The sequence below is a fragment of the Pipistrellus hanaki genome (assembly GCF_964339955.1).
Source record: "Pipistrellus hanaki genome assembly, chromosome: 3".
In the NCBI taxonomy this organism is placed as follows: Eukaryota; Metazoa; Chordata; class Mammalia; order Chiroptera; family Vespertilionidae; genus Pipistrellus; species Pipistrellus hanaki.
This window is the reverse complement of record NC_140505.1, coordinates 159,316,581-159,340,662: the sequence shown is the minus strand read 5'-3', so window position 1 is coordinate 159,340,662 and position 24,082 is coordinate 159,316,581. Positions and strand designations below refer to the sequence as shown.

Sequence of the window (24,082 nt, the reverse complement as noted above, 5' to 3'; positions counted from 1 at the left end):
ATATTCATTACATCAATGCAATTATTATAGCAACTTAAAGTCAAGAAAATATAATGTTTTTTACAATGCAAACGATAAGGCTGATGCTTGGTTTTATGCAAAGAGGTCCTTATTAAACATTATAATCTGCATTTCCCTAAAATGCTACAAAATAGATAAAGTGGCATTCCCAAATGTTGCTAATAATTATTGCCTGGCCAGTGTTGCTCAATGATCGAACCCTTTTCCATGAACCAGGAGGCAATGGTTCCATTTCTGGTCAGGGCACTGCCTGGGTTGTTGCAGGTTCCATCCCCAGAAGCGTGTGAAACAGATGCAGCTGATGAATATTTCTCTCTCTTTATCTCTCTCTCTCTAAAAGCAATAAAAATCTTTTTTTATTAAAAATTATATTTATTTATTTTTTTACAGAGAGAAAGGGAGAGGGATAGAGAGTTAGAAACATCGATGGGAAACATCCATCAGCTGCCTCCTGCACACCCCCTACTGAGGATGTGCCCACAACCAAGGTACATGCCCTTGACCTGAATCAAACCTGGAACCCTTGAGTCCACAGCCTGATGCTCTATCCACTGAGCCAAACCAGCTAGGGATAAAAATCTATTTTTAAAAAATAAAATACACATTTTGTAAGTTATTGCCTCAAAATTGATCAGAGACTAAACTGTTTAGATGTTACATCACAATCACATATTAATCAGTGGCAGAATCCGGATTAAACCCAAACATTGACTCACAGAGTAATTAATCTTTTTCATTATGGGTTGATTTTAAAATAAGAACTATGGTCTATATCTCAAAAACTCACAAAAACACATAACGTCACCTTTTTTGCATCCAAGTTCTAGGATTTGTAAGTCTTCTGATGGAACTTGTGAATTTGGAAACTACCCTTTAGGTAACAAGTTACAGTCATTGGAAGACCATAAAGAAGAGGCAAAGTGTTAAATCTGGTATTTTTCTGTCACCCTAGCCTTCCTAAGGAAAATTGTGGGTATGTTGGTGGGGATAAGAATTGTGGAGTAGCAGATCCAGCAATAAGCTATTCCCATCTTGAGCCCATCATAAGAAATAAGAACTCTCTCTGCCATGCCAACTCTATACTGTACACCTATAAAAGGACAGTAGTCCCCGTTATGTTGAAGCGATATTAAAGAACCAGCTTTGAATTTTGGAAAATGGTTCATAGACCAATCCAATTCACTGGATTATAATTATTTTCTCTTGGCACAAATTTACAGATAATGCCAACAAATTTCATTAGAAAAATATACATTTTTAGAATGTTTAAAAGATTAAGGTGATTGTAAACTTTTCATTACACAAATAATTTAGTTTTGTATGCTAGACTTTACAATATCACTAGTTTTGTGACTTAGTACAACATTTTAACCTCCAAGTCACAGAATAAATGGAAAGTAATGATCTCAGAGAATTAATAATGAATGAGTATGCCTATGATGAGATGAAAATTGGAGAAGACAGGATGTATGAAATAAAACAAGTTGGCAGGTTAAGGAAGAATCTGAGTAGAACATCAAGAAAAGAGGACACTGAGATCAACCAAAGGACTTGTATGCATGCATGCATGCATATAAGCCTAACCAATGGACACAGATACAAAGAGGTTGAGGGATGAGGGGACTTGGGGGAACAATATGGAGATAAAGACACATATGTAATTCCTTAATCAATAAATAAAAAAAGAGGACAGTAAAAACAGAAATATACAAATGAAACATAGTCAATTTTTAGAGGAGTGTTAGAACGGCAATGAAATGTAAATCAGTGGGTTAATTCTCACCTACCATTAACAAAATCACCTACTATGTGCCAACCCCATTAATAGGAAACAGAGAGGCACAGATAATTACTACTATGGATAATTACTACTGCACCTACTTACTGCTGTAGATGTAAGAAGGTAAATAAGCCATGGAGATAATGTGATAGGAACTAAGACATGAGTCCATGTAAGCAAAATTCTGACAAAGCTATTCAGAGGAGGTATTGAGTTATAAAGGTTAATACAAATTCATTAGATAGATAAGGCCAAGGGAGACACTTAAGGCAGAGGAAATGGCAAGTGAAAAGGCAGGGTAATATTAAAAATAGAGTGTTGAGCAAACTGCATGCAATTTGACAAGATATCATGAGTATATGTACCTTCGAATGTGGTTGACAAATAAGGTTAAAGGAAAAGAAAAAAAAAAAAGGTTGGGTCGGATTATGTACATTCTCGTGTTCCATGACAAGTGTTTTGTAGAGGATAATCATTTTGTTCTCATTCTAGCTCCTCTATATAACAAGAATATGAGCAAGTCACTGACCCTCAGTTTTTAAGAAAGGAAATAATAACAATTCAGAGTTTTAGGGAATGAAAAGGGGTAGCCCCCTCTCTGTCTAACTACTTCAGTAATCAACTCACTTTCACTTTAAACTCAATAAATAAATAGAAGTAGCTCATATAACATTTGGCAGAAGAGCCATACACTTCCTTAAGGTATCTCATCTCCTTTCCCCACAAAAGAAATGGGGCAACACTGAAATGGTTTAAACATCTCTTCAACAAATATATTGAATAGTGTTGCACTATTCTCACCCTTACGGAGTTTAATATAGGTGCAGAAAAAGGCAAATAACTGGAAAAATTATATTACAGTAAAATCAGAGTAACAATAGAGGCAAGCAACAGTTCTTAAAAAGATGAAAAGATTAACGCAGTGAGTGTAGCTCACTCTTTATAGCAACTAAACTTGAAAAGATAAGGAACAGAATTACAGATACAAGTGAAGGGACCAAGAAAATATTAACTTAATTGTAGTGTTTCTAGGAGGAAGAGATGTAAATGTCTGTAAGCTGAAATAGTGACTCCAAAGAGTTATTAAAGGTAATATAAATGTAAATGTAAAAAAATAAGAAGCCTGATGAAAATTTTTAATCTAAACATTTTGACTCTATTTTAAATGAGATAGCTAAAGTTCTTGTCAAGGAAACATTATTTTCACTAGCATTGTTAATGAACGTAAGGTTTGCATGAAAATCAAGTTTAAAGTTGGAATATGTCCCTAACTTTAAATGTGGATGTATTTTTAGAGACCATCCATAGCTTCTTAGAACTTGAGAACAAAGTGAATTTGTAGATACCTGTCTATCTTGGTTTTATTAGCTAAATTAAGATATCTGGTGGTCTTAAATTTATTTTAATTTAACAAAGAATAAAATATTCTTTAAAACTAAGAGAAGGTAATGGCTTTATTTCCAAAAGATTAAGAAAAAAGGAATATAACAATTCATAATGTGACGGAACAAGAAAAGAGTAAGGTGCCTGGACCTCTAAGATGTAAATTGGATTCTCATTCCAGCTTTAACACCAACTTGCTGTATGGCTTCCAGCATCTCTCTGCCCCAGCTCTCAAAAAATGAGGATGCAGGCCTACATCGTGTCCACATTTCATTCCAATCTGAATTGCTATTATTTCACAGCTAATTTTCTCCCATTTTTCTAAAACAAGTTTTTATTAAGATATATTCCAAGGTGTTGTTGCTGTTTTTAACACTTGAAATTCAAACTGTTTAAGTTGAGCTGATTGTAAAAAAAACTTTATGGAAATGTGATCACCACTGAGGCAAAAGGACTTCTCTTTAGTAGAATATTATTGAATACTGATTTATTATTCATTATTTTAGAGGAATTTAGGCACACAGGTGCCAAAGAATAACATTAAACCATTACTGGTAAAATTCCTAATTGGAAGAAATGATATAACTAGTGCTTAAGAACATGGATTCTAGTTTAAGGTTGACTTCATTTTAAATCATAACCCTGACAGTCACCTGTGACATATTTAATCATTAGTTTCCTTATCTGAAAAAGGAGATAATAAGAATTAGAATATTTAGTTCATGCATATGGAGCTACCTAAAGTTGAAATAGCTATACATAATAGCCCTGGTTATAAGGTTTATGTAAAGATTAAATAAAGTGTTTCATATGAATTACTTAATACTATAGGTAAAACATGATATGTATTGAATAGATGCTGCCTCTCCCCCAGTACATAATTATTTATTTGATATTTGATATAGGAATTATGTGTCAGGTATTCTAAAAACTCATGGTCATTCTTAACTGCTAGGTCTAATGGCTAAAAATCAACTAAGGAGAGATCAATCAAAGGACTTGTTTGCATGCATATAAGCCTAACCAATGGACACAGATGACTTAAGTGGGGTGATGGAAGGCAATGAGGGGATAAGAACACATATGTAATAATGTAGTAAATAAATTTAAAAGCAAAGTCAACTGAAATAGCTGAGCTACTCCTAAATACAACATAACCATATTGTAGCAGCCATATAATTTGAACTTGAATTTACTATGAACTTAGGCATGTCCCATGTCAGTTAAATGACACATTGGGCAAATAAGACCCTTTAGCACTGGGCCATTTTGAGTAATGCCAGTCAAAAATTCAGACACAGGAAAAAGACACAAACAAAAAAACATCCCCCCTATTTACAACTTTTAAAATATTTTGATTAATTGAAAAAATAATCTATTGTATCTGGAATAAGAGAGCCCCTTTTTTTTTTTTTCAACCCATCTGCAAATCTAATTTTCTTTCTAACCACTTCACCTCTGTGGCCTCCTTTTGTATGACACACTATTCTCCTGTAACTTCTAAATTTCTGTTAGTTTGCTGTTGGCAGGAATAAGGTTGGAAATAATACTGACTTTCTATTGAAATCCGTTTTCCCCACTCAATAAGAGGAAGCAAAGGCATGAATATGGCACCCTCGTAATGACTTAGCTGGGCCTTAATGACTTAATGAAATTTTCATCACAACCTGCTGTTCATTTTAATGGCCTCTGAAAACAATGGAAATATAGCTTGAGGGAAGAAAAGATTTTTTCTGTGGCATATATTAGTGAGCTGAACATTTAGTTCCATTCACGCTACCTCTGCTTCCTGCATCCCCATATCGCTGCTCTCACCAAATACCTGTAAAGTTTAGTAGTTTGTCAAATATACATTTTGCAGCTCTTTTGTTAAGTTTATTCCTAAGTATTTTTTTCCCTTTTGGTCTATAGGAACTCTAAGAGCTACAGCTCGTTTGTTTGTACTGTGCAGTGTCCTTGTTCCAATGCTCAAATGATGTCAGAGAGAGTGGACGGGAGGGGGAGAGATAGATAGAGAGAAACATGGATGTGAGAGAGACACACTGATTGGTTGCCTCCCACACCTGCAACTGAGGAGGCATGTGCTCTTGGCCAGAATCAAACCTGTGACCCTTCAGTCCACAGACCAACACTCTATCGACTGAGCCAAACCAGCTAGGGCCCAACCGGCTAGGGCACTTTGATTAATGGTCTCTTTAAAGCCAGAGCAACTTTCCACTTGCTGTTGAGACTTTTACACACCCTTCCAGATATATTTTGCCTTAAAAAATGCAAATTTCCTTCAATATCTTATTTCCTTTCTATGAAAAATTTTCTGCTTTGTTATTAATTTTTCTTGGTGATTAACATCATCTCTTTACTCAAATACATAAGTTACTACTTGATAAAACTCCAAATTGTCACAGTTATTAAATAAAAATACTTGTTATGGCAAATATCTTTATCAATAAATTATGTAGATGCCTTGAAATGTGGGTTGCATAGAGCATCTTCCTTCCAGAGGATGGTCTGGAAAGGGGCCAGGGAGACTCTACAGTGGAGAAACCTGACAAAAACCAAATCAGCCAGTTGGTCAAGGTCATTGTCAACATGCATAAATTACATGGTAAGTATGTACCCTAAATATGAAGTACTTTTTTAATAATACTCCTATAGCCTTCATCCTAAAACCCACGTTTAATTAAGAGAAAAATCACCAGTCACATTCCAATAAAAGTGCTTTCCACAATATATGTGAATAGCATTCCTCAAAACTTTTAGGTTATCAATCATAGGAACAGTCTGAGAAACTGAGATAGCCAAAAATGAGCCCAAAGAGGCATGGCAACCAAATGTAATGTGCTATCCTTAAAGACCTCATCGAACAGAGAAAACTACACTTGGTGAAAATGAAGACACCTGAATAAAGTACCACAATGTAAAAAAGGAAAAATAATTTTAAACACAAAAAGTTAATCAAGCAAAATGAACAGAATATGTAAACAATGATAAAGTACTGCCTCGTCATTAGGTTAAGGTTTAAGAGATGTAATATGGAAAAGCTACAATTTTCTTCCTTTTAACTTTTCTTTTTCTTAGAAAACAATCCTTATAGTAAGATAAGTATTTTTAATATCAGAAAAAAATTCCAACAAAAGTCATCTGGGTCCTCCTCAAAACCACATTTTTTATCTCCGTCAGACAGGAGCCAAAAAGTCTTTGACTAGATCAGTGGTCTGCAAACGGCAGCTCATGAGCCACATGCGGCTCTTTGGCCCCTTGAGTGTGGCTCTTCCACAAAATACCACGGTCTGGGCGTGTCTATTTTGAAAAAGTGTTATTAGAAGTTTAAGTTTTAAAAATTTGGCTCTCAAAAGAAATTTCAATTGTTGTATTGTTGATATTTGGCTCTGTTGACTAATGAGTTTGCTGACCACTGGACTAGATTATATCTGAAATCCCTTCCAACTGTAAGATCATGTGAGTCACATAAATTTTAATTAAAATTAATTAAAATTCATGTCCCAGCTATGAGTCTGGTAGGGACCCAGAAATTTTAATTATCACATAACTGGTTAATATACATTTTGTGCCAGATATACTCATAATTTATCAATTTCCAAACAACAGAATAGAAATGAGTCTAACTCAGTATTACATAGCATAAACACAATATATTTTTGGTATAGAGAGTGTGTGTTTTTTATGTCCCTGTTTTTTGTTTGTTTTAATTTTCCACCTAACTCTGAAATAGGAGGCATGTTCTTACTAGTATGTGCAATGTGGGATCCATGGTTTGAATGGATATAGGTTTAAATAGGACTTAGTAAATATCTGTAACATAAGGATGACTATCAGTAATGCACAAACAATCCAACTTGCACCAGTTGTTTTATTAGTTTGATTGCTTTAATTCTAAGATTAGTCCATGTGCATAACTATTAAATATATTTTAGAAGACGAAATCTTAAAAGCAAGGCATCCTATAAAGTTGAACAAATGGAAAGTTCAGGATAGCTAATGGAATTAGAGAAATCACTACTTTTCAAGTATACAATAGGCCTACCCATATTAATTGTGGACCATATAAGAAATAGTCCTAATTATCAAGGAAGTATAAGATGCATTAATGCAACAAAGTTGCAAAATGTCCTCTTAGGCTCTGCTGCTACATTCTATTTTTAAAAAAACAATGAAACATTTTTATTAGCTGTTCTAATTTAATATTGTATTAGTGTTTCAATTAACTAATGTGAAGTCATACAACACATTTAACAAATAATGATTTATTACTAGGATCACCTACATACTATTATTGGCAATACACTACTCACTCTGTTTTTGCAATTCAAGACTATTTGACCAAAGGGAGCAAAAGAGGAATGGATGCATATTGATCGGTCACTTGCTGGACAAAATACTCAAGGTCTAGGTCAAACTGAGGTTGCCTATAATCGCACCTGAGAACACAGAGGAGACCCCGCCAGGTACAAAGAGCTCTTTCCGTGCTGCTAGCAGGGGAGCCTCTCCTGGCAAAAGCTACTCCCCATTCACCTTGTAACTCCAGCCTCACTCATAATAGACCCTTAACACGCCATGGTCCATTCTTAAATCTGTGTTACTCAACCGTAACTTGTTCATGAGTGAAAATGAGACATCGCAGCAGACATCCATGATAAAAACGTTGGACTACCCATATTTAAATGTTTCTGAAAGAAATAGCACCCATCTTTGTAGCATTAGGTTACTGTTTTGTTCAATTTAGAGAGAGTGAGTGAAAAAAAATGGAACTAGAGGGTAAAAATTAAGCTATTAAAACAAGGAGATGGCAACAACTTTCTTTCCCAGCCTTTACCTTCGGGCTCATTTTTGATGAGCTCTTCCATCTTCCTCTGCTTCAAGGTGTCCACCACGTCAGCCAGGCTGCCTTTGCGCCGCTCCGGAGTTCCCAGGGCTGCACTGGACAAGGACTCGCCGCTCTGCCGCCCACCTTCTTCTGCCTTCTGAGGTGAGGTAGATGAGTTGTGTGGGGCAAATGAAGACATAACTTTATTGCCATCAACTTCCTGAAAGAGAAAGCAAAGAAAATGTTGTCTCAAGCTCTGGGCGTTTATTTTTTTTAAATGATTATGCGGCTTGAAACATTAAGAATTGAAATGTCACTCTGCAAAAGAAATTTCTAAAAAGAATACATTCACTGTACAGGCTAGTGATAAAGTCAAAGACACATTCATCAGAGGATTAAACATCTGAAGATTCTGTCTCTTCGACTGGGTATATTGATTAGATTTATTTACCGTTCTGCTTTTGTTTGAAAGTCTTAGATTTTCCTAGGAATATTAAATGTAGCGGTCATCTATATTTAACTCGCTCATGACACTGTGAAGCTTAAACAAATAACAGTATAGAGACTTGAATTACTTTCATTTTAAGTAGCCAGCTCTTCCTGATGGCACTCTCGATTAAAGTGAGGCCCTCTTTCGGTTCTCCACCTCCCTCTTATTTTTTTTTTTTAAGATAGCATCATCCAACAGGTCATTTTGACATAAGATAGTAATGCTGCAAGTTTATTTCTGCTTATGCTGAAGATATTTCCAGTTGCATTTGCTACCTCAAACATTGTTCCTGTCAATACTCATTTGGTACTTAAGCCTCATTTGCCTTACAAAATAAAGTTTCTTACACACTTTACCTCTTCCTAATTGTGCATTTGTATAAAAATAAATTATGCTATCATTCTATAACTTAAACACATCTGGGGTGTTCCTTTTCTCATTATTTCTCCCACAAATAATAGAAATCTGTAAAATATTTGGAGTATACTTTGTATAAAAAGAACTAAATTGATTTTTTCGGACAATGTAATGTTAGAATGATAAAGAAAAAATAGATTTTTTTACTTAAAGGTTTTCCTTGCTTCCATAATATTTTCCTTACTTCCACAATTCTTTGATTTCCCTCAAAGCAGAGCTCTTCTTAAATGAAAGAGAAAACTCATGAACATGGACAACAATGTGGTGATTTCAGGGGTTGGAGGGAGGCAGAGGGGAGGTGAAACAGATCATCGAGGCATAAATGGTGGTAGAAAAAATTAAATTAAAAAAAGTCTATACCCTAAGGTCTTAAGGAAGTTAGTCTTCCCTTAAGTACATTTCTTAATTCCACATTATTAAAAGTTTCAATTAAAGTATATTTGAGTATGTGAATATTTCATATTCAGAATAGATTATATCTGTGTTTACACATTTCTTCTCTATTTAAGACATGCTAATAGAATATGCTGATCCCAGATAAGTGACAAATGATAATGATTTGATATCTCATGGTTTAAGGCTAATGCTAACATTTTTTAGTAACTTAAAAGTATAAAAAACACTAAAAACAGATGAAAATGAAATGTCAGCACAAAATCGATCATGTTTTTATGATTTTTTTTCCTTAATGGATATTAGTGAGTATAAAGATATCAACTCTGGCAGAAACATCAGTTTGTTGGGTGAGGCCAAAGAAAGGGGGAGAAAGAAGCTAAAAATGTTGAGTTTTTTGAAGGTGTGCTAATAGAATATTTAAAATTATAATTCTAAACTTCAAAATGGTTTCCATTTCTTACAAACAGTACAGAATGTGCCTCAATAATTACTATGTCTTCAATGAACATTCTATAGATAATACTTTCATGGAAGAATCTTAACTTCTAATGGATTTAGAGTTAGAAATCAATATACATAAGGTAATAATAACAAGCCCTGCAGGCTAATTTATTTAAAACCCACGCATAAATACAAGCAAATGTATAAATATGCACACACACACACGCACACAGCAATCACAAATTCATTCAGTAAAAACTAAGCAATGTTTTTATGAAGGGCCCACAAAACATATTAGCTCAGGTTAGTTTGCAAACCAGAACACAGAAAAATCTCTCCATTAATTTCTCACAGATATTTCTTCTCATTTACTTCCAGGGTCGAAGGCAGAAGCACATCAGTTTTAGCTTCACTCAGAACATTTCTATTTTATTCTGTTTCCACATTATCTGATGACAAACTTTACAAACAAGAACTCGGCAGCTGAACTTCACTTGCCATAATTCAAACTCTCACACATCTTTCTATAGCATCATCAGGAGAGAAAAGGATACCCAAACAGTAGGCAATTAAGCCCATTAAAATGTCAGAACATAATTCAAATGAATGCAAAATACAATAATGTCCCATTTTGCATGTCTCTAATTCTCAATACCTTGTAGAGTGGAAGGGCATATCTTAAAGAGTAAAACATACTTCACAATTATTCTAAACCCAATTATCCCCCAGTGTAAAAATAAATTAATTAATTAAGCATCACTGCTATTTCAGGCAGGAATATTTATCTTATCGCTATTTCACCTGTCTGACTATAGTTCAGCCTCTGGCAGTGTTAATCCCTTTAGCAGTTTTGTGTGGTTGGCAGATGTTTCAGTGTGGGGCTCCACTGTGCATTTGCATGGTGAGTAGCTTGTGAAGGAGTGCTGGCACAGTCTTCAGTCAAGGAAGACCTCATTTTTTTTCAGTTTCTTCCCTGGGACTGCAGTCACCGTACCTGAAATAATGCCTGTGTGTTTCTCTTCACTTCCCTGGCAGGTGAACATCCGGAGAGTCTAACAATGGCATTAGTGGTGCACACCCGCAATATATTTTCACTCAAGTTTTATGAACTCTAAGGACAATCCTCTGTATTTTGCAGAAGAAATCTCAGAACTGTTACATGTTATTTCTAAAGTTGACTGATAAAAAAGGATTATAAACTTGTTTTCTGTTAATTCTCACCTGAGGATATTTTTTCATTGATTTAGAGAGAGTGAAGAGACAGAGAGAGGAACATCAATATGAGAGAGACACTTGGACTCATTGCTTCTTGCACGCGCCCCAACCCCAGGGTTGAGGGATTAAGTTTGACCAGAATCAAACCCGGAACCCTTCAGTCCGTAGGCCAATACCCTATACACTGAGCCAAACCATGGATTATAGGTTAAGAGGCCGTGACCTAAATTCACATGTCTTCACAGAAAGTACTATAAACTCATCGATAGATAGAAGTTAGACAATTTTTAAATGGCCAGTTATTTTCAAAAAGAGCTTCAAATGATGACATTATTGACATTTTACTCAGCTAAACTTAGTTAAAGCTATATTATTTCAACAATTTACCTTGGTTACTGTTCCCAAGGCAAACATTTATAAAGAAATCAATATTTTGATTATACTTAAAGAATAATAAACACATTAAAGCAAAACATTACTTTATTCGTGGCAATTGTCTTCTGATTCAGCAATCACCTTGGAATAATACATATATAAATTTTATCTGGGAGGCAGAACAAATTGCCATCTTTTGTAAATGGTATAATTTTGACAAGTTATACCATTCAAACTTCAAATACAAATTTTCCTGAAATAAAAAGATACAAAGGATATGAACTAAAAAACAACACTTAAAATGCTAAAAAGAGTTGTTCTTTGGTTAATATGATCAATATTCTAGGAACAGGGTATGGTCAGTTCCCAAGATCTATAAAACAAAATCAGCACTTATAGACAGATCTCTGAAGGTGCAAGTTATACTTGTGTTAACTGCTGATATTAAATCCATTCAACTTAAAATATTTTCTAAAAATTTGCCTAAAACAGAGCTGCCTAATGTTTACTTAGGTTCAGCAATTCAAAAAATGAAAATCATCAGAGACAGTTTTATTTGGGCAATTTCCATAGCCATTTATAGAGAGACAGCTTATCACACCCGGTCCCCATTCTATGTTGGAAAAAGCCACTAAGGAATATTTTTAATCTTATTGAGTTTCATAAGATCAACAATTCTTAGTGATTGGACAAGTACAAGGTAAACTAATTGAGATTCCACATATTAGCTGAGTGGTTTACACATATGTCTAGGGATGGCACTAGCAAGCTATGGTTATGAACGGTTTTTAAAGTTCCCTGGGGTTTGTGATTATCAAATGCTAAGGTAGTATGCACTTGACCTACTCTATAGACATGGTGTGCTAGCTAGTTACAAGAAACCAAAGTCAGTTTTTATTGAATCTTTATATTTTATACTAGAGGCCCAGGGCATGGATTCATGTACCAGATGGGTCCCTTGGCCTGGCCCTTGGGTGATGTTGGAAACTGACTCTCCAACATCACTCAAGGGGTCTGGGATTGCGAGAGGGTGGTTCTTGGGTGATGCACCCCAGAATCAGGCTCCCTTCTCTCTGGTTTGGAGTGGTCAAGTCACCGAAGCTAGGCATCTCCTGCATTGAGCTTCTGCCCCCTGGTGGTCAGTATGCATCATAGCTACCAGTTGGCTGGTCACTTAGTCATATATATTTCATTTTATGAGATTACTGAAATTCCATGAAAATTAGTACTAAATCATTAAAATCATTCCATTTTCATAATATAAAAAATGGGTTGAAATTCTAAAATACTCAAATATATATCTTTTTTCTATTTTGCTCTATGATCTATGGAAATGTCTAATTCTATCTGCTCAGTTCTTACTTTTAAAGAATACTGTAAGAATATTAACAATCCATCTGCCTCTATCATGCAGACACAACCTTCTCTTGGGGCAGATCCAATATCCTAAACACTGACAGGCCTTATCAAGATTAGGTAAAATATGATCCTATATAATAAATAGCTAATATGCAAATGGTTGTTATAACCTCATGTCATCACACCCTCACACCATCACGCCATAACTGCTCAGACACTCAACACTGGGAGAAAGGAATGGGAACCAGCCAGGCTGTGGCCCAGGAGAGGGACAAGCCACCTGCCCCATGGTCCTGGGTGCCAGTGACTGTGCCTACACCTGCAGCCTGAGAGAGGGACAATCTGCATGCCCCATGGACCCTGCGATCCCCAGCTCCAGCGGCTGGGGCTGTGGCCCAGGAGAGGGACAAGTGCTTGCCCTGCAGTCCTGGGCACCATAGCCTGAGGCTGTGGCCTGGACAAAGCCACCCACCCATGGTCCCCTGTGGCTGCGGCCCACCTGGGGGAAGCCAGCTCAGGGGAGGGAATTTTGAGCCCCAGGAGTGGGGCAAGGCAGAGGTGGTTAGGGGTGGTTAGGCCATCAGGGAGCAGTTAGGGGCATTCAGACCAGAAGGGGAGCAGTTAGGGGGGGATCAGGCAGGCAGTGGTGGTTAGAGGTGATCAGGCAGGCAGGCAGGCAAGTGGTTAGGAGCAAGCAGTCCTGGATTGTGAGAGGCACTCAGACATCTCCTGAAGGAGTCCCAGTTTGGAGAGGATGCAGGCCGGGCTGAGGGACCCCACTCCCTCCCCCGGTGTGTGAATTCCATGCACTGGGCATTAGTTGTTTTATAAAAATGGCTCCATTATATTTCAAATACAGGACTTAATCCATATTTTAAATATTTTAAACTGGATTTTGAAAAGTGAAAATAGAAAATATGATAAGTGATGTTTCTTCAAAGCCTAAAAATACAGAATCTTTCAAAGATTCCTTTGCTATGCAATGGGATGAAAATTTAGCAAACATCTAACTTGGTTTGCAGTTTTGTTTTGTTTTTTGTCTGGTTGTTCGGGGTTTTTTTTTTTTTTTCGTTTTTTGTTTTTTTTTCTAATCACAGATGAAATGTTAACTCAGGTCATACTTAATTATTGATCAGAAAAGTAAGTGAACATCTAAAAGTGCATTCTTTCTTCAAATGCATTCACATGACACTCAACGACAATAAAAAGAAAGGTGATTTGTAAAGGTATGATTTTCAAATGATGGTCTTCCAAGCAGTATCATTGCCATTACCTGAGAAAACTTTATACAGTTTTCTCAGACCTCACCCCAGGCTTACTGAATAAGAAAGTCAGAGCATAGGGCCCGAGACTGGGAAGTAACATGCCTTCCAGGGGGAGACTGATACAGTGATAAAGACTGAGAACTAGGTATAGGAAAAACTGAAAGAGTTATAGGAGAAAAAGAGGGAGATGACTAAGAGCTTCAGTGGTGCAGAAAAGTGTCATAAAAATGATGGGAGTTCATTGCTTGAGAAGAGAACTAAAAGATAATATATTTCAGGAAGAAGAAGTGGAGGATTGGAGAGAGGGAGAAGAGTACATGCAGGAAAAGCGACCAATGCTGGCATTAAAATTACATTGTCTTAATTTTTTTAACATGCATGTTGGCACATGTGGAAATAGGTTTGTGTTTACTGATTTTCTTACCAACTCTATAGATTTGTGCATCTGAGATTTATGGCAAAATTGCATGGTGGACTGAGATTGCTTTCAGAAATATGTTAAAAAGTTGGTTTGTTTATTAATAGTTCAATCTCATTTATAAGGTTAATATAAAAACAATAGCACATTTCCATTGCCTTTTTTAATCAATATAATATTTGCCGCCTAATTTAATTCCAGTGAGTGAAACAAAAATTAAAAACAAGTTTTCTCATTCAGTAAGGGATTCTACAAATAGGAAGAACAGTTTTGGATGTTACATGGATAGAGGAGTCTAATGGTTGTTTTATCAGAATCACATTTACTCAGAAATGCTACATTCAAGAATAAAATGTATGTTTTCATGTGCTCTCCAAACCACTTAATAAGCAAAAATAGCATTTAGAGAATTCTAACACATTAACCAATATAACCTGTAAAACAAAAATAACAGTTTATGCTGGGACAGCCTCATTATCTTCCTGCCAATGATGTGATTTTTAAATCAAGCAAATACACTTTAAGGCAATTCATGATCTCTTTCCCGAGAACTCAAATGTCAACCATAAGATGTTTCTAAACAAAAATGAGATTATACATCAAGACACTTCCGTTTACCACTAACACTATAATAATATTTAAGAAATAAAGTTAAGTATTTATTGTAACTAATTACATATAATAATTCATTTATCATTTTCCTAAGAAGCCTCCAGAATATTCTTACTGTGGTTGTCAATAAACTTGACTAAATACTAACTCTGAGTGAAAAGGAAGACAAGAAAAACTTGAGGAATTTCTCATATTGTGATCTGTTTGGGTAATGACTTCTTTTTATCCCACAGAGCAATGATCCCAGTTTCTTATACAGAATAGACAATCAGTAAAGCTAAAAAGCTAACTGCTTGCTAACATGACTTATAATTAAGAATTAACTAAATGTTCCATGATAAGTGAAATAAATTGTAACTCCCATGCAGTAAACATGTCAGCAAAGCAATACAAAGCAGTGATTAAGAAAGCTGGAAGCAGGAGTTTGTTGAGTTCAATCCCTTTATTAACATATAACTTGGACAAGTTATCTATACTCACCAAACTTCAGTTTCCTCATCTATAAAATAGGATCATAAATTATAAATAATCCATATGTACTATCATATAGTGTCAATGATCTCAGGATATAATAGTGATAAAATAATTACTAAACTATGAGAAATATTTGATTTGCTCAATTTTCTCTTTCATTCATGTAATAAAAATGTCTTGAGCGCTAACTTGTGAGGCAGCATAAACATGTTCTCAGTTTAACACGGAGAACCTAAGGCCAAATAGCTTTGTTTCAAATCCTGGTTCCATATTCACTCGTTGTGTTACCTTGGGCAAGCCATTCAATCTTACTTTGTCTCAGTTTCTTCATCTATAAAGAGGGCATAATACTATTATCTACCTCATTGGGTTGTTAGTGGATTGTGTTACAAAATAATGAGTTGTATGTGTTTGAGGATTTCATTAGTTAATATTTGTTTTACAAATGATAAAACTCATAAAACTATAACTGAGAAATAACAAGAGAGATATATATAAATATTTATTAAAGTAAGTATGCTCCAGGCATAATATTAGGATAGAATGACAAGCAAAACACACACACACACACACACACACACACACACACACACACAATGTATATATATATACACATTTGTGTGTGTGTATGTATGTATATATATATATATATATATATATATATATATATATATATATATAAAGAAAAGCCAGGCCCTTTACCTGAAAAAGGCAAAGAGACAAACCCCTCCCCGCACCACTCCACAAAAAAGAGAAAATGCAAACATGATTAGTTTCATAGTTCTTTCTGCTGAAATCAAACTGCCTCCATGGAATCAATATTTTAAAGAACAAGTTAAATATTTTAAGGTGACCTATTTTTAAAGATAACCGAATGCAAACTTTAAAAAAAAATAATGTAGTCCACACAATGTCATGTGACCATTAATGTGCTTTTATCTCTGTTGCATACTTGATTTTTAAATTTCACAGTTTCATGGTTCTCTACAAAGTAATAACTCAGGGAAATGATCAAAGAAAGAGTGTTAAATTACTCTTCATTATGAATCAAAACTTTTTAAAGCCAGTTTTAAAAAATAGAGTAATAAATTATTTTTCATAAATACATGACACCAATTATTTAATATGCCATCTATCCACTTTCATATTTCTCCTTATTGTGAGATAGATATTTCAATATTTTTGTTTATTCATGAGAAATTAGCACCACTAGGTTCTCTTGCAAACAAATCCTTAGGTTCCTTTACGCTATAAATACATAACAGCAACAGTAATATGAGGCGGGCTAGATTAAGTTTTGCTAGCTTCCCTTCTCTATGCTCTAGGAGCACCTTGTGTATCATGTTGTCTCCAAACTAGATCAGGCTGATGGCTTCATAGCCCGATGCCCATCAACTCCGCTATGTCATTATACTAATCCAATTCTCCTATTAGCCCTGGGCAGTTTGGCTCAATGGATTGAGCCTCAACCTGAGGACCAGAGGGTCCCAGGTTCCATTCTGGTCAAGGGCATAAACCTTGGTTGCAGACTGCTCCCCAGTCCAGGCCCTGGTTGGGGTGCTTGCAGGAGACAACCAAATATGTGTTTCTCTAACATCAATATTTCTCTTTATCTTTCCCTCTCTCTTTCACTCTCACTAAAATTCAATGGAAAAATACCTTTGAGTTAGGGTTAAAAATAAATAATTAAATAAAATGTTGCATTATATTTTAAAAAAACAATTATAAAGGCATATTTTTATACATTAAAACTTTATTATTATTTTTATTTATTTATTTAAGGGTAGAGCACTAATGCAGTCCCCCACTAGCACAAACATGCAGTGTAGTTTCCCACATTAGGGGAAATCACAGTGTTTAGCATATCCAGAAGATAAGCTGTGCCCTGGGAAAGCCACCTTCCTGACCATGGTATCTCCTCTGCCAGGTAAGTATACTAATTAAAACTTTCAATAGAGCACCATGCTGATCTCAAAAGTGGCCCTTTTTCTTTGAGAGGGAATTGACATTAAGCAATGATTTGAAATATAAGAAGCACAAGCTTCAGTTCTCATTCCAAAAATAATGATTAGATGTTAAGCAGTGCACACACTCAAAATTTCCCAACTAGCCAAACTATTTATTCATGGTATAAATCATAATTTTCTGAGCCTACTTTAGCAGGCATATAAGGACCATTTTGTAGCACACATATTCAGAGACATGGCAGTCTTATAGGTAAAATATTGTATTCTCTGCAAATATTATTTTCATATGGTTTATATGAGTAATGCTATATATAAATTTTATTTTGGTCTTATAGTTCTGAAGACTTTTAAAAAAATATTAATAAAATATTAGAAATTTCCATGTCCAAATACACAAACTCTGTGTAAAGTCACTATTATTTCAGTAAAAATATAACTACCAATCTTGGAGTTCTGAAAGGCACTGCTCTAAAAGTTTTATGTACATAATCTTTTATAATTCTCAGAGAAATTCCATAAAGACTATTATTTCCATATAATAGATGAGGGAATTAAGCTCCTAAGAGTAACTTACTCAAGTAGTAGTGGGAAATTGTCAATTAGGGAACTGAACCCCAAATCATATACCTTTAATATCCATGTTGGTCATCACTAAGTTATACTGCTTCCTTCAACTAATTTAGTTGCTGAAAGAGATGTCAAAGGTATAGAAACATAAAACTGATTCTTTTTCCTCAAAGAGTTTGAAATTAAATTTGAAAGGCATGTAAAAACACAAGAAAAATGAGTAATGATAACAACTATAACAAATACTTAATTGTATGGTAGCAAATTATACCTGCAGAAGAAGTTTCAAGTAGAAAGAACATTGGAACTAAAAGGAAGGTGGCAACTTTTTATCGTGACACTTAGCACACTGTTTAGGATTGCCTATTTAATTTTCTTTCTACATCATGAAGACAGAAAACATGTCAGATTATTGGTCATGTACCCTAAATCCTATTATTAGTACATAATATATATTGAGTCAATTACTGAATTTATTAAATATTTAAGTATAGAAACTTTTTTTAATCTAAGCCTAAAGAAATAGAGAAGAAAAGATATAGAGCATTCTTCCCTAGAGAAATCATCAAGATTATTTTATAGAGTACACACACACACACACACACACACACGCACTCACACACACAAGAGAATGTAGAGGCTTGACCCAAATAAATGGAGAATAATAAATTAGAAGAATGACTATTATAGTAGGCTCATTTTATGAAAGGTCCTGAAAGTCAAATAGAATTGTATACATTTGACCTGAAAGGCCATGGGGAATTTTTCTAGTTTCTATACTGTTTGATTCTCTTAAACTGGGTTGTTAGGAATATTGGTCTAATAGTGATAAGGAGAATAAGTTGGGTAGAAGAGAAAGTAAAGATTCCACTGTATAGGAAACTGTTACCAGACCACACATGTGATGATAAAAAGAATTCCACTAGGTTAACTAGATTGTAGCTGTTAGAAATTTTAAAGAAAATTGGAAACAAGTAATGATAGGATGAGATAATTTAGAAATAAGGAAGAAGGAGACAAAGATAAACATACCTCTTCCTTGGGAGATTGAAATGATGATTATGGTATTGACAAAAACAGAATGGTTAGCAAACAGAGATGATTGTGAAAATAGAAACAGTAAACTAAAAAATAATAAAACCCACATAACTACATTCATCTAAATTTGATTTTTTAGCCCTAATTTCTGACCCTAGCATTGTAAATAATAGGTGTTTTATAGCCTGCCTCAGTATTCCAATGACATGTTTATTATATTGCTTAAAAATCTTTACTTTTGTATGCAGAACAGCCAAATGTAGGCATACCTCAAAATTCAAGATGCTGGTAAAGAAATAAAGGACGTAAATTATTATTTGTAAACCACTAATTTCTAGTGAAAGGTTAATCCATTTTAGTTAGTGAGCTCTCATAAAGTGTCCACCCAGGGAAATGAGCAAATGGCCAAGCCCTCTTCACTTATGTTTAAAAATGGAAGTTATAAGTGTGCATCACCATCTCTTTAGTGACTTGGGTTTACCATGTACAATTTTCAGAGTTTATCATTATTTATAATTGATTTTGAAAGATGAAAGATGTTTTAGAAAAAAAAAATGTATACATGGGAATAATAATGGACACTTAAACAATCTGCAAAGCAGAGAGAAAAAAAAGGAAAAAAAAAAAACAACAACCCTAGAATAAAAATGTTAGAATAAAATATTTTTGTTATTCTAGGAAGCAAGTCCAAAGTATATTAAAAAATAGCATTGTATAAATAAAGGAGAAATTAGAAACGGACACATTTTCCCTTACTTACAATGATTTAGCTCTCAGAGTGCTGTATGTTTAACCTCTAAAATTCTTGTCATACAGATGTTAGAATGAGGGTAAAACAAAAATGAAATTTATCAACACCAAAAAAGTTCTGCAGAAACCTTCTGCCATGAATGCTTTATTGAGTTGTGATCACAGGTGTAAATAAGAGGAGATGGTTTTGCTCCATTAAAACAATCATTCTGTCAAGGGGAGAAATGGTATTTATCATTCTAAATTCTATGGAGTATAGAGAGTATAGAGAGGAAACAAATAAATAATTTTGGATTTTGTACATATGTATTCCCTTCTACCATTCTACTTTAATTCATGACTTCTGAATTCCCTTCTACCATTCTACTTTAATTCATGACTTCTGAATGTCCCTGGATATTTCTGATATCTCAAAGTGATTCCATCTGGGTGCTCAATAACCCACAAAAATGCCAATCCAAAATAAAGGCATGAATTCTTTATATTCCCCACACCATGAGAATATAAGCTTTATTTGTGTTATACAGCTACATGTTTTGACTAATGGAGCTTAAATTAAATAGTCATTATCTTTAAGCCAGTCATTTATTAAGAGTGAGTCTCAAGATGGGAACCAACCACGTAGTGCTATGCTCACCAACTCTGAGATAACACACACATACACACACACACACACACACACACATACACACACAGGCTTCTTTATAAAGTCCTTTGCTGTATCCATTTATTATATTTAGCAATGTCACTCAGGAAAAAATAATTTCAAAGCTCCTATTGAGCATCTATAGACTTTGAACATAGACAGGGGGTGAACACAAAGTCACAATAGCTGATCATCTCTTTAATTAATATTTTTTACAGTACATTTTTGGTATCCCCATTATTTTTCTTCTACTCCTTTGGTCCTAACAGAAGCACACACACACACACACATTATATATTTAATTAAGAGGAAATAAAACGGTTGTTGTTAGTTAAGATGTTTCCATTCACGGAGGCCACACATTTAAAAAATAAATTGCCTGAGTAAATTCAATTATCTAGAGAAGCAAAGAAAATCACAGGCAAATGACATTATATGCAGAGGCCATTCCGACAGCTTCATGTTTATTTTTATTGTTTCAGTCAGTGGAAGGGAGAAGCTGTCAAAAATATTACATTTCTCCCTTTTTTAAAGGCTCAATGTCTCTGGTACTGAAAGTTGCATGAGCAACAATATCAAGAGAGGAAATTTGTCTACTACTGAAAACAGAAGAAGGTTTAGACTCCCTCCAACTTAATGCCAGTACACAAGTAGGCACCCATACACCTTGATTGTATTTTGCCTACAAAAAGCAAAGGATAACATTTATCTTGCAAGCAGTCCAGTATCAATCCAGCCTCTTAAAAAATGGCTTAAAAATCAATGTACCTGCCCCCCCCCCAAAAAAAAACCTAAGTAAATCCATATGTTAAATTAGCCTATGACATTACTGTTAGTCCTGTCTTCTGACACCAGCTTTGTAAAGAGTAAGTGCTATACAGAATTTATCAGAAGAGACTCGTTAGCCTTTTACATTCCAATAAGAAGTAATTAAATATAATATTTTTGCCTTGTGCTTGTAATACGACAAAAGTACATGCAGAAGATTTAAGCTGACTTTGAAATAGGTTCCTGCTGAAAATCTCTGGCTTTTTATGCAGAATTTACGTGCTACCTGAGTTCTCTTGAGGCGTGAATGTACCAAGCAAATGTGGCATATGTTTGTATTTTCTTGCCAATTCCAAATTCATTCATTCAAATCACTCATTGTAGGCCAAATTCTTATCCAATTCCACAGAGCCACCGACTTTCCTGGAAGTGAATAGCAGCTTTGTGCACGGAAAAAGAGAAGTCAATAGCAGGTCTGTGCATGGAAGACCTATGCAACTGGTGGAAAGGATGAGAACCTGACCACAGAGTTTCTTGAGTGTGGTAAAAGCTAGTTTAAAATGGCCTACACGATGAAGCTTTCAACACCTTCACTTGAGTGTCAATTCTGAAACTTGACAATTTTGAGTAACTGTGGATTTTCATATGGCCATCTTATATACCACTCTTCTTGCAATATGCTTGAGAACAATACTTTTGTTGAATAAGTTTGAATTAGGGTGTCTTTATTTACCATAACTAACCCCAGATTTTATACATAACCTGAAAGCATATTCATAGCAAAATAATAAAAGCACCATTTATTAAACTTACCAATGTGTCCATCACTATATTGGAGTGTCTAGCTTTCTACTTTGATCCCTCCTAAAAGACCTATGAAATAGGTATTATTATTTTTACTGATTTAGCACACACAGAAACTAAGTTGGAACTATGAACTTCAACTTAAATAAAAAGTAATTTGAACCCTTATTTCTCTAATTCCTTCAAATGTAATTTTAATCATTATGTTACACAGCTTCTTACTGGACTGAAAACACCTAAACATCCTAATTTTATTAATCTTAATCTAATTTTCTAGTCAAAGCTTGTTTCACCCCATATATGACATCTCTCAATCCTATGCAGTGTTCCTAATATGCCAGTTTAGTTTCATAATGTATGTTAATAGATATTCAATTTTCTATACTATTTTTAATTGGCCACATTTTATATTTCAAACTCCTTGACTTGTATTTCCAAATGAAAATTAAGCAGTTTTGTCAAATTCCTGATATCATTTTAAACACTTCCCCCCCTCAACACACACTGAGGAGGCATAAATATAAAATTCATTAATTACGTGTCTTTAAAAAAAACAAAACACACCAAACCAAGTCCCAGAGGAAATACAAATAATCTTCTAAACCCAGCTTGCATGGCTCAGTGTTTAAGAGCTTCGACCTATGAACCAGGAGGTCACAGTTTGATTCTGGTCAGGGCACATGCTTGGGTTGCTCCATCCCCAGCTTGGGGCATATAGGAAGCAACCAATCAAAGATTCTCTCTCATTGTTGATGTTTATAGATCTCTCTCCCTCTCCTTTCCTCTCTGAAATCCATAAAAATAAAAAAAAAACTCCTTCTAACAGTCAAATCCAACATTGTTCATAATGTCTTCAAACTGTTTCGACTACCAAACAGTTCTTTTCCTCTGTTTTTGATGGCCCACAGTCTGCTGTTCATTCCTATCTCAGGCACTGCCTGTTTTGATCTTAAATCCTCTAAAATGTATCCAACAGCCATAAAAATCATCTACTTTTCTCTCTCTTAGGGTTATAATCTTAACATTCTGTATTAAAGAGCTTTCAGTGGCTTCTACACTGCTTTCAGAAAAAAAAAATAGAACTCCTTTGGATGATACAGAAACTTATTTATCATCGCTCTCCCCTCCACTTAGTGACACAGCCATGATTTAACTCTTTGCTTTCCCCAGGTCACGGCCTCCTTATTTTCTCACTTCCCTGATTGTTTCAATACAACTTCAAGCTTTAAAGTATGCTTTAGGTTTACTTCCTTTCGAATTGTAATTTCTCGAGGGATATTTGCGTGGAATAAATGACTCTTCTTAAATTCACAATTTCAAAAGTTACATGCTAGGCAGGTACTTTCACATTTCCATGGCTTGGCAGGAAAGTTTCAATCACATATTTCCAATAATCTGTTTTCCACCTAAATACCTCAGTATCTCAAACCTAACATATATAAATGTGAACTCAGAATTCTGTTACCCAAACCAGCTGTTGCTCTTGGCTCACTGTCATTTTCTTCTTTAGGGTGGCACCAACATTATCTGTCACTCGGTGAAGCAAAAATCACTACTTTTGATCTTAGACAAGTCTCTTAACCTCTATGAACTTTAATTTTCCTTTGTCAAAATGAGAGTTGTAGACTAAAGGACACTGAAAATATAATGCCAGATTTAAAGTCTATAGGCCTGTAAGTGGCAAATAGAAGAAAACACAATAGGTCTTACCTTTAGTTTTGTTTTGTTTTGTTTTTTTAATATATATTTTATTGCTTTTTTACAGAGAAGAAGGGAGAGGGATAGAGAGTTAGAAACATCGACGAGAGAGAAACACGTTGCCTCCTGCACACCCCCTACTGGGGATGTGCCCACAAACAAGGTACAGGCCCTTGACTGGAATGGAACCTGGGACCCTTCAGTCTTCAGGCCGATGCTCTATCCAGTGAGCCAAACAGGTCAGGGCTATCTTTATTCTTTAATCATTCTAAAACTATTATCATTCTATCTTCCTTTAAATAATCCACATTTAAAAAATCTGTATTTATAGTAAGATATATTCAGAATCTGTGCTATTTTCCGCCACTGAAAT

At 34.9% G+C, this 24,082-nt stretch overlaps 1 protein-coding gene across 3 annotated transcripts in view; it reads right to left on the bottom strand.

Annotated features, from left to right (window-relative positions):
• The window catches only part of SOX5 (SRY-box transcription factor 5), a 936,670-nt gene that overhangs the window by 283,072 nt on the left and 629,516 nt on the right, over positions 1-24,082 (bottom strand). For all 3 annotated transcript variants that reach the window (XM_084877223.1, XM_084877224.1, XM_084877222.1), the window contains one exon: positions 8,019-8,229. In XM_084877223.1, the coding sequence (XP_084733349.1) occupies positions 8,019-8,229 (211 nt within the window). The remainder of the gene's footprint in view (positions 1-8,018; positions 8,230-24,082) is intronic.